Source organism: Panthera leo, chromosome C1 (assembly GCF_018350215.1).
Source record: "Panthera leo isolate Ple1 chromosome C1, P.leo_Ple1_pat1.1, whole genome shotgun sequence".
NCBI classification, from domain to species: Eukaryota; Metazoa; Chordata; class Mammalia; order Carnivora; family Felidae; genus Panthera; species Panthera leo.
Genome location: NC_056686.1, coordinates 91,404,257 through 91,417,918, shown reverse-complemented (window position 1 = coordinate 91,417,918; position 13,662 = coordinate 91,404,257). Strand labels below are relative to the sequence as shown.

General features: G+C 38.1%; 1 protein-coding gene across 6 annotated transcripts in view; it reads left to right on the top strand.

Moving 5' to 3' along the window:
- The window catches only part of VAV3 (vav guanine nucleotide exchange factor 3), a 468,861-nt gene that overhangs the window by 287,272 nt on the left and 167,927 nt on the right, over nucleotides 1-13,662 (top strand). For all 6 annotated transcript variants that reach the window (XM_042953185.1, XM_042953183.1, XM_042953186.1 and 3 more), the window contains 3 exons: nucleotides 4,995-5,098; nucleotides 6,533-6,632; nucleotides 10,627-10,722. In XM_042953185.1, coding sequence (XP_042809119.1) covers nucleotides 4,995-5,098; nucleotides 6,533-6,632; nucleotides 10,627-10,722 — 300 coding nt within the window. The remainder of the gene's footprint in view (nucleotides 1-4,994; nucleotides 5,099-6,532; nucleotides 6,633-10,626; nucleotides 10,723-13,662) is intronic.

Here is a 13,662-nt window from a genome sequence, read left to right as displayed (position 1 = left end):
CATCTCCCTTTTCTTTTTGAGAAGCCTGGCTAGAAGTTTGTCAATTTTGTTAATTTTTTCAAAAAACCAACTCTTGGTTTCGTTGATCTGCTCTACCATTTTTTTAGATTCTATATTGTTTATTTCTGCTCTGATCTTTATTATTTCTCTTCTTGTGCTGGGTTTAGGCTGCCTTTGCTGTTCTGCTTCTATTTCCTTTAGGTGTGCTGTTAGATTTTGTATTTGGGATTTTTCTTGTTTCTTGAGATAGGCCTGGATTGCAATGTATTTTCCTCTCAGGACTGCCTTCGCTGCGTCCCAAAGCGTTTGGATTGTTGTATTTTCATTTTCGTTTGTTTCCATATATGTTTTAATTTCTTCTCTAATTGCCTGGTTGACCCACTCATTCGTTAGTAGGGTGTTCTTTAACCTCCATGCTTTTGGAGGTTTTCCAGACTTTTTCCTGTGGTTGATTTCAAGCTTCATAGCATTGTGGTCTGAAAGTATGCATGTATACTTATGAAGGGCTGTTTTGTGACCCAGTATATGATCTGTCTTGGAGAATGTTCCATGTGCACTCGAGAAGAAAGTATATTCTGTTGCTTTGGGATGCAGAGTTCTAAATAGACTGTCAAGTCCATCTGATCCATTGTGTCATTCAGGGCCCTTGTTTCTTTATTGACCGTGTGTCTAGATGATCTATCCATTTCTGTAAGTGGGGTGTTAAAGTCCCCTGCAATTACCACAGTCTTATCAATAAGGTTGCTTATGTTTATGAGTAATTGTTTTATATATTTGGGGGCTCCGGTATTCAGTGCATAGACATTTATAATTGTTAGCTCTTCCTGATGGATAGACCCTGTAATTATTATATAATGCCCTTCTTCATCTCTTGTTCCAGCCTTTAATTGAAAGTCTAGTTTGTCTGATATAAGTATGGCTACTCCAGCTTTCTTTTGGCTTCCAGTAGCATGATAAATAGTTCTCCATCCCCTCACTCTCAATCTAAAGGTGTCCTCAGATCTAAAATGAGTCTCTTGTAGACAGCAAATAGATGGGTCTTGTTTTTTATCCATTCTGATACCCTATGTCTTTTGGTTGGTGCATTTAATCCATTTACATTCAGTGTTATTATAGAAAGATACGGGTTTAGAGTCATTGTGATGTCTGTATGATTTATGCTTGTAGTGATGTCTCTGGTACTTTGTCTCACAGGATCCCCCTTAGGATCTCTTGTAGGGCTGGTTTAGTGGTGACAAATTCCTTCAGTTTTTGTTTGTTTGGGAAGACCTTTATCTCTCCTTCTATTCTAAATGACAGACTTGCTGGATAAAGGATTCTCGGCTGCATATTTTTTCTGTTCAGCACATTAAAGATCTCGTGCCAATCCTTTCTGGCCTGCCAAGTTTCAAAAGAGAGATCAGTCACAAGTCTTATAGGTCTCCCTTTATATGTTAGGGCACGTTTACCCTTTGCTGCTTTCAGAATTTTTTCTTTATCCTTGTATTTTGCCAGTTTCACTATGATATGTCGTGCAGAAGATCGATTCAAGTTACGTCTGAAGGGAGTTAGTTCTCTGTGCCTCTTGGATTTCAATGCCTTTTTCCTTCCCCAGTTCAGGGAAGTTCTCAGCTATAATTTCTTCAAGTACCCCTTTAGCACCTTTCCCTCTCTCTTCCTCCTCTGGGATACCAATTATGCGTATATTATTTCTTTTTAGTGTATCACTTAGTTCTCTAATTTTCCCCTCATACTTCTGGATTTTTTTTATCTCTTTTTCTCAGCTTCCTGTTTTTCCATAACTTTATCTTCTAGTTCACGTATTCTGTCCTCTGCCTCTTCAATCCGAGCCGTCGTTGTTTCCATTTTGTTTTGCATTTCGTTTAAAGCGTTTTTCAGCTCCTCATGACTGTTCCTTAGTCCCTTGATCTCTGTAGCAAGAGATTCTCTGCTGTCCTCTATACTGTTTTCAAGCCCAGCGATTAATTTTACTATTATTCTAAATTCACTTTCTGTTATATTATTTAAATCCTTTTTGATCAGTTCATTAGCTGTTGTTATTTCCTGGAGATTCTTCTGAGGGGAATTCTTCTGTTTGGTCATTTTGGATAGTCCCTGGAGTGGTGTGGACCTGCAGGGCACTTCCCCTGTGCTGTGGTGTATAACTGGAACTGGTGGGCGGAGCCGCAGTCAGACCTGATGTCTGCCCCCAGCCCACCACTGGGGCCACAGTCAGACTGGTGTGTGCCTTCTCTTCCCCTCTCCTAGGGGCGGGATTCACTGTGGGGTGGCGTGGCCCATCTGGGCCACTTGCACACTGCCAGCCTTGTGGTGCTGGGGATCTGGCATATTAGCTGGGGTGGATAGGCAAGGTGCACGGGGGCAGGAGGGGCAGGCTTAGCTCACTTCTCCTTAGGTGATCCACTTCAGGAGGGGCCCTGTGGCAGCGGGAGGGAGTCAGATCCGCTGCCAGAGGTTTGGCTCCGCAGAAGCACAGAGTTGGGTGTTTGCGCAGAGCAAGCAAGCTCCCTGGCAGGGACTGGTTCCCTTTGGGATTTTGGCTGGGGGATGGGCGAGGGAGATGGCACTGGCGAGCGCCTTTGTTCCCCGCCAAACAGCTCTATCGTCGCGGGGCTCAGCAGCTCTCCCTCCCGTTGTCCTCCAGCCCTCCCGTTCTCCGAGCAGAGCTGTTGGCTTATAACCTTCCAGATGTCAAGTCCTGCTTGCTGTCGGAATACACACCATCCGGCCCCTCTGCTTTTGCCAGCCAGACTGGGGGCTCTGCTTGGCCGGCGGGCTGCCCCTCTGCCACGGCTCCCTCCCGCCAGTCCGTGCAGCACGCACTGCCTCTCCGCCCTTCCTACCCTCTTCGTGGGCCTCTTGTCTGCGCTTGGCTCTGGAGACTCCGTTCTGCTAGTCTTCTGGTGGTTTTCTGGGTTATTTAGGCAGGTGTAGGTGGAATCTAAGTGATCAGCAGGACGCGTGGTAAGCCCAGCGTCCTCCTGCGCCGCCATCCTCCTGTCTCTTCTCCTGTATTCTTTAAGAATTTTAACTATCTTGGGGCACCTGGGTGGCTCAGTTGGTTGATTGTCCAACTCTGGATTTTGGCTCAGGTCATGATGTCATGGTTTGTGGGTTCGAGCCCTGCATCGGATTCCACGCTGGGTATGAAGCCTGTTTGAGATATTCTCAATCCGTTTCTCTGCCCCTCCCCAGCTTGCTCTCTCTTTTTCAAAGTAAATAAACTTTAAAAAAATAAATTAAAAATTTTTTTTTAAATAAAAGAATTTTAACTCTTTTTTGCCTCTTGAGTTCTTATATCCTTATTTTCTAGAAATAAGGGATTTACCATATCTTCAACCAAAGTCAGTCAGAATGTAAGCTGAAAACATGTGGATAAGATCATAAAATTATCCTTAACTGCTTGTCAAAAAGAGGTAGTCTTAGTTAAATAATCCCTGGTGCCACTGTCTCTTTGCCTTGTGTGAGCCCCCTTCAGTCCCACTCCTTGCTCTATTCTGCCAGTCCCTCAACCCCATCCTGTACACACTGTCCTGAGGGCATCCGTTTCCTCCACTCTCTTGCCTCTACTCTGATTTCAGTTGTACTAACCTTAATTCCCATTTCTGAAATACACTACTTCCTTATGACTTAAAAATCCATTTTAGTGGTTATTTGTAAGTGTTTTTCTTCACATTTATGTAAGCATTTTGGGTTTCAGAGCACCTTACAATGATCTTATGATCCTTAGAGTATAGTTGTGCAGAAGCATTGAAACAGACCAAATGCTATGCCAACCGAGGTCATGCTAGGCAACATTCAAGTTCTTAAACCTTTAAAACTGGCTCGGATTTAATATATAGCTTATGTATACTATATATAAGCTTTTATGCATAAGCTTGCTTGTCTTACCTGCAAGTTTCCTGCTATTTTGGTTCTGTGCATTCAGTGTTGATGTGTATCAGTCACGTAGCTGGTTGTTGTCCTTGTCCCCGATTATGGGCAGATGAAGACATTCTCATTGATTTGTAGCATAGCAGGAAGAACAGGGTCACAATATGAGATGAACGTTTAGCATAAAACAAACTGCACGTTCTAGGAAGATGAGCATCTTGAACCACCTTAATACGGTCACTGTAACTTAGGACTTCTTTGACAGTCCTTAATCTTATGGCTTTTCCATGCTCTTCAGCAAAAGGGCAGGGCCAGCATATTCCTGTTTCCTTTCCATCCTACTAAGGAAAGGGCATGCTGTGAAGTTGGTGTGTGCACCAAGGTACAGGGAAGAGCTAATGCGAGAATTGGCACCTTGATTAGAATTTCCTCATTTTCTGGCTATGACGTGTATTTCCTGCCTGACGGAAAATTACTTGCTTATCAGGAAAAAGGTAAAATTCTGACTTCTGAGATACTCTAGTAAACTGCCTAGTACAATTTATCTGCTCTTTATTTATGCCATTAGTAGTCTAGTTTCAGGTAATTTAGTGTGATTATTGTTAGCTTAGCACCAGGACACCACTAATTGACCAAAGTACAGATCTACATTTTTATGTCCCAAGGACATGAATCATTACTTTATCCCGTCAATAAAACATTAAGCACTTGGATAGTTTTATTTAAAAAGTTAAAGTGACTATAATGAAAATGAGCTGTACATATTTTTATACAAGGAATAAATTACCCTTTAATAAGTAGTGAGATAATTTTTTTTTTCCCCAACAGGACAGTGACAGTTCAAGTCAGATCTGAAATTGCTGTTTCCCATGCACATGGCTTGTCTGTCTCTCTCTCCTCTTCTGTCCGCTTCTCTTTCCTTCCCTTTTCATTTCCCCTCTCTCTCCTCCCTTCTTCCCCTCCACTTCCTTTTCTCTTTATCATCCCTAGTAGCAGGTTTAGAGTTTGGGGGCATTAGCATTTCCTTGAATGACAAGTCTAGCAACAGTAGGGATTTTAGGTTTGGGGTGATTTATTTTTGGTCCTGTTTTCTAATTTCCTTTAACATCTTTTTCCTTAAGGAACTTGTAAAAGTTCATCGGAACCTAATGCAAGAGATTCATGATTCCATTGTAAATAAAAATGACCAGAACTTGTATCAAGTTTTCATTAACTACAAGGAAAGGTAACTTTTAAATTTTAAATTTTGTGGCTATCAGGTTGTGATTATAGTGAGGGTTAGTATTAAAATTCCTCTGGGAAGCACCTTGGTGGCTCAAGAGTCAGTTAAACATCTGACTCTTGATATAAACTCGGGTCTTGATCTCAGGGTCATGAGTTGGACACATTGGGCATGAAGCCTACTTAAAAAAAAAAAAAGTAAAATTGCTCATAAATAGCTATTTCTACTGTCCATTAAGTTACTACCTGGGCAGTAACTAGAACATAGGACAGTTAATCTCAGGGTGGTAGTTTGAGTTCTGCATGTGGATCAGGAAAAAGGAAGGGGGAAAGTAAAGGATCCAGATGTTTGCCTTGCAAATCAGAAGTTCAGGTTATCGACCTTTTACCTCTGAGTTCTGTAGTTTTCAGGAAGTCATATTAATTCTCTGGCCTCCTTTGCTCCATCTGTAAATGTTAGGGGTAGATTAGCAGGTGCCTAGTGCTTGTTCCAACTCTCATATTTTATAATTCTCCATTTGGGATTATTAGATTCACGGCTGAAGGCAGTTTCCCTTTCTAAAAAAACAAAACAAAAAAACAAAAAAAAAAACCTCTTCTGAACAACTCACGTTAATGAAAGTACCAAGGAATTTCACTTAAAATATCATTCTCTCTCTTAAAATTAAGCACTGTAGTTCCTACTGCTAAAAAGTGGCTAATGAATTGCTTTGCATCAACAACAGTTAAACATGAACTTATGAGTAGTTTTCTTTTTCCCCAATGGAGAGTTAAAAGAAACGATAAATTACCCAACCTCTCTGCAAAGTGCCTATATTACTGAGGAGCTATGGTTCCTGAAGCAGGCTCAGACTCCATGTAGTACAAGGTACCTTCTACCCAGCACACTTCAGGTCGCTCCTTCAATCACAATTTTCAGATAATGTGTTTTCCTTAATTAAAAAGTAGGAAAGATTAGGTTTATTGATGAGTGGAGTCATGACTAGTGAGGACAATAAAATTGTCTGAGTTAAATTTTTCTGAGTATGGGTAAACAGTAGAACGTTCATCTTTACTAGGAATATAAACAGAAATTTTTAATTTTGTTTTTGTGATATTCATGTGTACTTACCATAAACAGTTATCAAGCCGGTTTGTAAAATCTACCTGCTGAAAAAATGTATGGGAAATTAATCCCATTCAAATTTAGAAATAAAAATTAGTCCTTTTAATAGCATATTATGAGTCTATGTGTGATTTGTGTTAAAAAGAAACAAGAAATCAGAGGCTCAGAGAGATAAGTAATTTGCCCAGGGTCACCTAGCTAGAGGTGCAGGACAAGTAAGATTTACTTTGATTCTCCCTAACTGTGGTTTTAAATAGATGATGGTAATTCTGCCTCTTCCCCTTCTACTTTATTTCTTTTGTCCTACAAATTTCTCCTCTTCTTCCCTTTCAGGTTGGTTATATATGGGCAGTACTGTAGTGGAGTGGAGTTGGCCATCTCTAGTTTAGACAACATTTCTAAGACAAAAGAAGATGTAAAACTGAAATTAGAGGTACTGTTTATTTTTTGTTAGTTTATGAAATAAAGTAAGATAAACCTAAAAGCAAGGGGAGGGGAGTGGGGAATGGGCAAAATGGGTGAGGGGGAGAAGTATTTACAGGCTTCTAGTTACAGAAAAAATAATTCCTGGAAATAAAAGGCACAGCATAAGAAATACAGTGAGTGATATTGTAATAGCAATGTAACGAGGCAGAGGGTAGGTACACTTGTGAACATAGCATCATGTAAAAACTTGTCAAATCACTAAGTTGTACACCTGAAACTTATGTAAAGCTATATGTCCACTATACTCAAATAAAAAAAGAATAAGAAAAAATAGATCTATTTCTTTGCAAGATTAGTGCAATAGTACATTTTTCCATGTATTCTAAACATAATTTTATGTCAGTTTTATAAAATATTTAATAGCTCTATGAAATAATATGATAGTAATAATATAATAGTAAAATCTGAGACTCTGGCTTTGTGTTTTACATGCATTATGTCATTAGGTCCTCATGACTCTATGAGATATGTACAATTAATTTTCTTCTCTTACAGATGAGAAACCTGAGGTTCAGAGAGAGATTATGAGTAATTTGCTCAGGGTCACCTAGGTAGAAAGAAGTACAGGATAAGTAAGATATATGTGAGATAATGTACATGCAGATGAAAAATGTTTATTAAAAACGTAAGACATTTAGGATAAGGTGTATAAGAAGGGTATGGATATTGCCCATAAGAAGAAAGACAGGGCAGACACAAATAAGATTAAGTTGTATGTGACAAGCAGTAATCGATAGTGCTCCATGAGTGAGATTGAGTGATCACCTCAGCACAGGTAGAATGTGGAAGATTTCTCTGAAGAGGTAGTATTTGATTTAGGTCCCCAAGGGAATGGGAGGAGTCTTGACAGGTGAGATTCCCTGGAGAGTATTCTGACCAGATAAGCATGACTGACCAGATGAATGTGGAAAAGTCTGAAAAATGGAGAGTAGGTCAGAATAAACAGAGCACGTGGAACAATGGAAAATAAATCTGGAAATGGTGGTCAGTTTTTTTTTTTTTTTTTACATCATTTTTCTTTTTCATAGGAGTTTGCAATTTTAGGGAACTTTTGAAAAAGATGATGTGTTAAGTGAGTAATTTTCTCAAATAGATTATCCATATATTTGAATTTTCTTAAATGTTGAGTACAAACGTACAGTCAACTCTTAAATGGCTGTGTTTGCCTTACTTGACACTGTAGTGTCCCTTTTGCTGTCTTTGTTCAATTCAGCAGTGAGGTCAGGCGATGAAGGGAAAAAAATGAGGCAGATGACTTTCCAATTAGAACTCCTTCATTGTTTTAGCATATTTGGTATGATTTTATAACTTTCACAAAGGGGAACTAGTGGTTAGAAAGTTTACACATCAGCAGGCTACCAGGTAACTGTCCTCTCTACCATGGATCATTTTTCCTTAGCTCTTATAAGCCTTTGATGATGTGGACCTTATGTCTGCTGGTGGCTTGAATCACCACTAAATAACATCCTGATAACCCTGTTAGTGTAAAAGGTTCCTGCTCCTCTTGGGAGAATAGAGCCTCAGAAGCATAGAGCTATAAAGTACTTTGACTCCAATTAAATTATGATGGTAAGATAAAACTCTACAACTTACACAACTAGTTCGTAACAGAGCTACCATTAGAACAGATGCCATCAGTTCTACCGTTAGAACTTTATATATATATAAAGTTCTGGCTCCAGAAGAGAGTATACAAGTTGTTAGTCATACTCCCATTGTACTCTCAGTATTGTTTGGATATTCTTCTCCCTTCTTTCAGAGTCACTGTCAAAGTCCGCCCTATGACACATGACATACTCTGGGCCTCTAAGAACATATTTTCTATGGTCATTATCCATCTGAGGGAGAGAGAGAACCTCAGGCTGAGTTTGAAAAGCTCAGGGGGAGGGGCTGCTGGCTGCCCGTTTTTTTGCCTGAAAAGGTACTACTACTGACTAGTGGCCTGATTGGCAAGTATTTAATCAGACATTGTGACACCTCAACAGATACTCTTTGCTGGGACTGTCCTCTGCAACTCCTGGTATGATAAAGGGGAAGCTGCCTTATTCTTGGTGTCTCTGCTTCCTTCGCGTCTTCAGTTTGTGGTGATTTTTGCTCCTGTCGGTCTTTGTCTTTTTCTTCTCTACTTTGGAACCAAGATAACATAGGGCGAACAGTAACAGAATCTCTTTATTTTGTTCTCTAAGCTGGCTCATCCCGATTCCATTTATTTTCTTCTCAGTTAAAATTGGAGTTTGGTTAAGCATGTCGCCGGATGTGTTGGAAGACTCTATTCTGCCCTTTATTTACTTTCAATACTAATAAGCATTTTACACCTCAAACTTAGACCCCCAGTTGTAGGAAATGCCTGCAATGTTAGTTTCTTTACTTCCTGAGCCTGTAACTTAGAACTTCAAGGAACTTAATTATTTCCCCAACAGTTTTAAACTGACTTCCATAACATAACAAAGCAAAATTTAAATGTATAACATTTCTGTTCCTAACACTGTTAAGATGGCATATATATGCATGAAGTGTAAGATACAACCTCAGTTCTAAGGAGCTTAAAATGCAGCTGGGGCGATGAGAGTCATTCATTATAATAATCTTAACAGTTTAACCTCCTATTTGAGACCCATGATCCAGAACTCTCTACAATCTGTAGAAGCAAGAAATCAGTTGAAATAGTTATTCTTCCAGTGAACTGCAGCAGTTGACAAGACATGAGCTAACATGTCCCGATGTGTCCCCAGTTCTTGCTTAAGACCTGTAGTCAAATACTCATTAAGTCACTATGGTCATTAGAGTTAATGGTGTTTACTTTATAGCTCCTGATAATATATCCTTCCATGTGCCAGAAAAGTTAAGTGTGGGCAAAGGGGAAACAAACCATGAAGAAAGCAGTGTTTTCTTGAATGCAACTCTTTATGAACTGGAAAATTCCTTGGTTTGGGATGTACAATTGTCTGAGGAGTTTGGATTTAGTTTCTCACTAATAATAATTTTATGGAACTTTATTGTTTTAAGACTATATCACAAATATGTGAGAAACAGTAAAATCAGAAAAGCAACTTGTTCAAGGTTATACAGCCAAGAGTTGCCTAACTTTGAGTTCAGGCTTTAGTACTTCAAATTCAAAGTACTTTCCTTAAAGTTATAGTTAATGTTAGAAGAGTGAACACAAGTCAGTACTATTTTTAGATCAACTTTAAAGAAAGAAGAGTGTGAGATGAAAAAAAAAACTAAAATTTGAGGCTTTTGAAAGTTTGAATTCAATAATAGGTTTATACTTTAGCAAATTTTTAGACTCAATCATTCCATTTCATTCAGTTTAATAAATATTAATCAAGCACTAGATTCTTAAAGCTGTAAAAGACAGAATATATTGGGGAAGATAGTATGTACAACAATCATTAAAATGTCCACAAGGTACAGAGAGCACAATTTTGATTGGGATTATTACAAAAGGCTTAGATGTATAGTTCTTGAAGAGGATGATTAATTTTGTTGGAAACTGGACAAAGCACATGGCGGTTGGAGAGAAGAGAATGAACAAAGTCATGGCCATGGCAAAGGCACATGGCTAGTTTGATAAGTAGGGACTTGTTCTTGATGCCAGGCCCGCAGCCTAACTAGGGGTGGTTGGTGGAAGGTAGAGCTATAAAGGTAAGTAGAGGAAGACCCTAGAGGGACACTAGGAAAAATAATTTTCATTGCATAAAACAGTTGTACTTAATGATTCATTTTAGGATTGAAATGCTACAAGGATTATTTGTTGTTGTTGTTTGTTTTTTAATTAGATACTTTCTATTTTTTAGAAAGGATTATTAATAAAAGCAACAAAATATTTATTATATAATAACAGTTTTGTTTATGGCCTCTGCATCTTTTAATGTTGGCTTTATGACTCCCTTTGATAAAGCAAAGTTTTTTTAAAAAGTTTTTAAAAAACATTTCATTAGGAATGTTCCAAAAGAGCAAATAATGGAAAATTCACTCTTCGAGATTTGCTTGTGGTTCCTATGCAACGGGTTTTAAAGTATCACCTTCTTCTCCAGGTATGTAACTTAAAACTATCTGTTTTGTTTATTCATTTAACCAAATGTTCATGAAACACCAATTATGCTCCAGATACTCCATGTTTGGGGCCATATCCCCCTATGATTTTCAATGATTAGTATAACTAAGTGGGAAATAACAGAACAGCTGGAAACTTTTTCTTCCTTTAGCAAAGATTAATTTGTTATCTTCCACAAAGTCATATTTTGTGTCCTTCAAACAGAACTGGCATCCAAAGAATTGGGGGAAAAAAAGGCAAAATGAAAATATCCCTTTAACCAAGTCTTTGGTTAGCTATAATCATTTATTAGAATCTCACTGTTGTAATACACTTGAATTTTGGCAGGTTAAGTGTTTTGGACTTTTTGCCTTATAGCCATAAACTGAAGAGAATTGTGTCACCTTCTTTGTTGCTTTCTGCTAGGGTAAATTATAATAAGACTACATTTATTTTGAAGTGATTCTTTTTATAACCACGAAGCTTATGGTTTCCACAGTTAGTCCTCTAATGAGGGTGGAGAGTCTTATAAATTTAATTTGATAGCTGTACCAGGAGGCTCATTAGTTCTGCTCCAAGGAAATGTCTCACAGTATTAGTCTGTCAACTCTGCTGATGCTTGCAAAATGTCATTTTAAAAAGATCTACTACCTGTATGTGAAATATAATTTTGAGTCTGCCGTGCTTTATACATCTTGTATATTAAATTTCTTGATCTGTAGTTGCAAAATTATTAGTCATCTCTATTTTTGTTCTACTGAGAAATCAGAAGAATTCAAGCCCTGATTATTTCTTTAAAATACATTAAAACATTTATGAGACCTAAACTCAAAGCAACTTAATCAAATTGGATTTTATGAAAAAATAATAAGGAAGACTTAAGCAATCGGTTTCTGAGACATCATGGAACTAAAAAACATGTCCAAAATAAGCTAATAATTTCTTTTGTAACTTTGGTATGGTCAAATAGCAAATGAAGAATTTAAAAGGTGCAATTTTCAAGAAACATCTATCTTGGTCATTTATAAAGTTTTAGACTTATAGAAGTATAAAATATGGCAATACCTTTTTGAAATTCAGACTTTTGCCTTAATTTCTCTTGGATTGTTTTCTATTTTAAATTTCAAAAGAATGTTTAGTTCTATGATGAATTTTTTTAAATAGGAAAATTTTTATTTGGGATACCATATGAAGATAAAAATTCTACAAATGTTTTTCCATCTTGATAGTGTACAATGTATTTATCTAATGTTTAGAAATTTGTTGAATAAATGTGATATTAATTTGAACATTTCCTACTTATTGCTATACTTTAGTGGGGAAATAATTTTTGAAATGCTTTATGATTTGAAATTACATATTTATAAAATCAGAATGAAAGTGGAGGATTTGAAACTTTGAGAATAACTTACACTCATTATTTGATAAAGGAAAAGCAAAAATCAAAGTAAAAGAATATTACTTGGACAACCTTATACTTAACAGATCTGATGTCTGTAGGTCCTCTTTATAACTAGAAACATTATTGGTATTGAAGTCAGCAAAAATTTTTGAGTGGCTCCCTGTTTGACAGACAGGATTAGGCATTCATGATATTAAACAGCACCCCCTCCCCCGCTGCACTGATAAAGTTCATTGTTTAGGTAGGGAAAATGAAGTGTAAGCTGCCAGGTACCGTATGATATGATAGGTATGCAGAAAGTATGGAGGTAGTACAAATAAAGGTCTAGTTAATTATGCCTGGGGAGGATGGGGACTTGTAGAGACCTCTGTCGTAGAAAGCTTCGCTGTACAGTGATTGTTGATCTGGCTGTGCAGGGAACAGTAAGAGTTCCTTTAGGTGCATCAGAGAGGAACAGCTTTCTAAGGAGAGCAAAACCACATGCTTAATGGGATCAGCTGTTAGAATGTATTTTGAGAATTGCAGTTAATTTAGTATGGATAGAATATAGGTGGTTTGGGTGGAGTTGTTGGGGTGGGAAAGAAAAGTTGGGAGAGTTTGGCAGAATTCAGACCATGAAGGGTCTAAGAGGTGTAGTTAACAACCTGAAGCTTTTGCGGGCATTACAGAAGTCTAAAGAGGGTAGAGACAGGATCTGAATTATATATTGGAAAACTAGCTTTGATGTCAGTAAATAGCTTGTAGTCCAGAGAGGCTACAAGTCAGAAGATTAATCAGAAGCTGATTTATAATGACCCATGTGAAAAAGAGTAAGGGCTTGCACCAATGTAGTGGCAGTGAGGATGGTTTCCAGGGAAAAGATAAAAGTCTGTATCAGCAGAACATAGTATGAGAGAGGGGTGCCTGGGACACTTTATAGGTTTTGGCTTAAGTGATTCTACTGGTGAAGGTGCCTCATTCAATAGAATGTAAACAGGAACCAGAAGAGAGTTGTGGGTGAAGGTGCCCTAAGTTGGGAGTTGTTGGGTTAGATGGGCTTGTGAGATAACCAGGTAGAACTATGTAGGTGGACGGAAGAGTCTGGAACTCAGGCATGAATTCTGGGCTGAGCACATTCCTTTGAGAGTGATTGTCTTATTAGTGAGTGTGTTGACATTATGGCGACGGTTGTGATAGAATTTGTAGAATAAGTAAAGTAAGAACAACAAAAGACTAAGGTGAAAATCTAGGAAATAGTAACTTTCCAAGGTACAGATAAAGAAGAAAGTATGAAAGACTAGTGAATAGGCAGAAATTTAAGAAGGACTCAGAGATAATAGCAGCCAACAAGTGATCCTAATTGTCTCCAAAGCCAAGGGAGAGGAGTAGACATCAGAATCAGTTGGCAATGAGAGGATCTTTCATGACATTTGGGAAGGATGTCAGTGTTATCGTGCGAGATAGATCAGGTTCATCTTTGAAAGGAGAGTGTTTTCAACCATCGTCTCATGTTCTTTTGCCGTCTGGTTGGTCTTCTTACAGATAGAGCTATTTTTATGA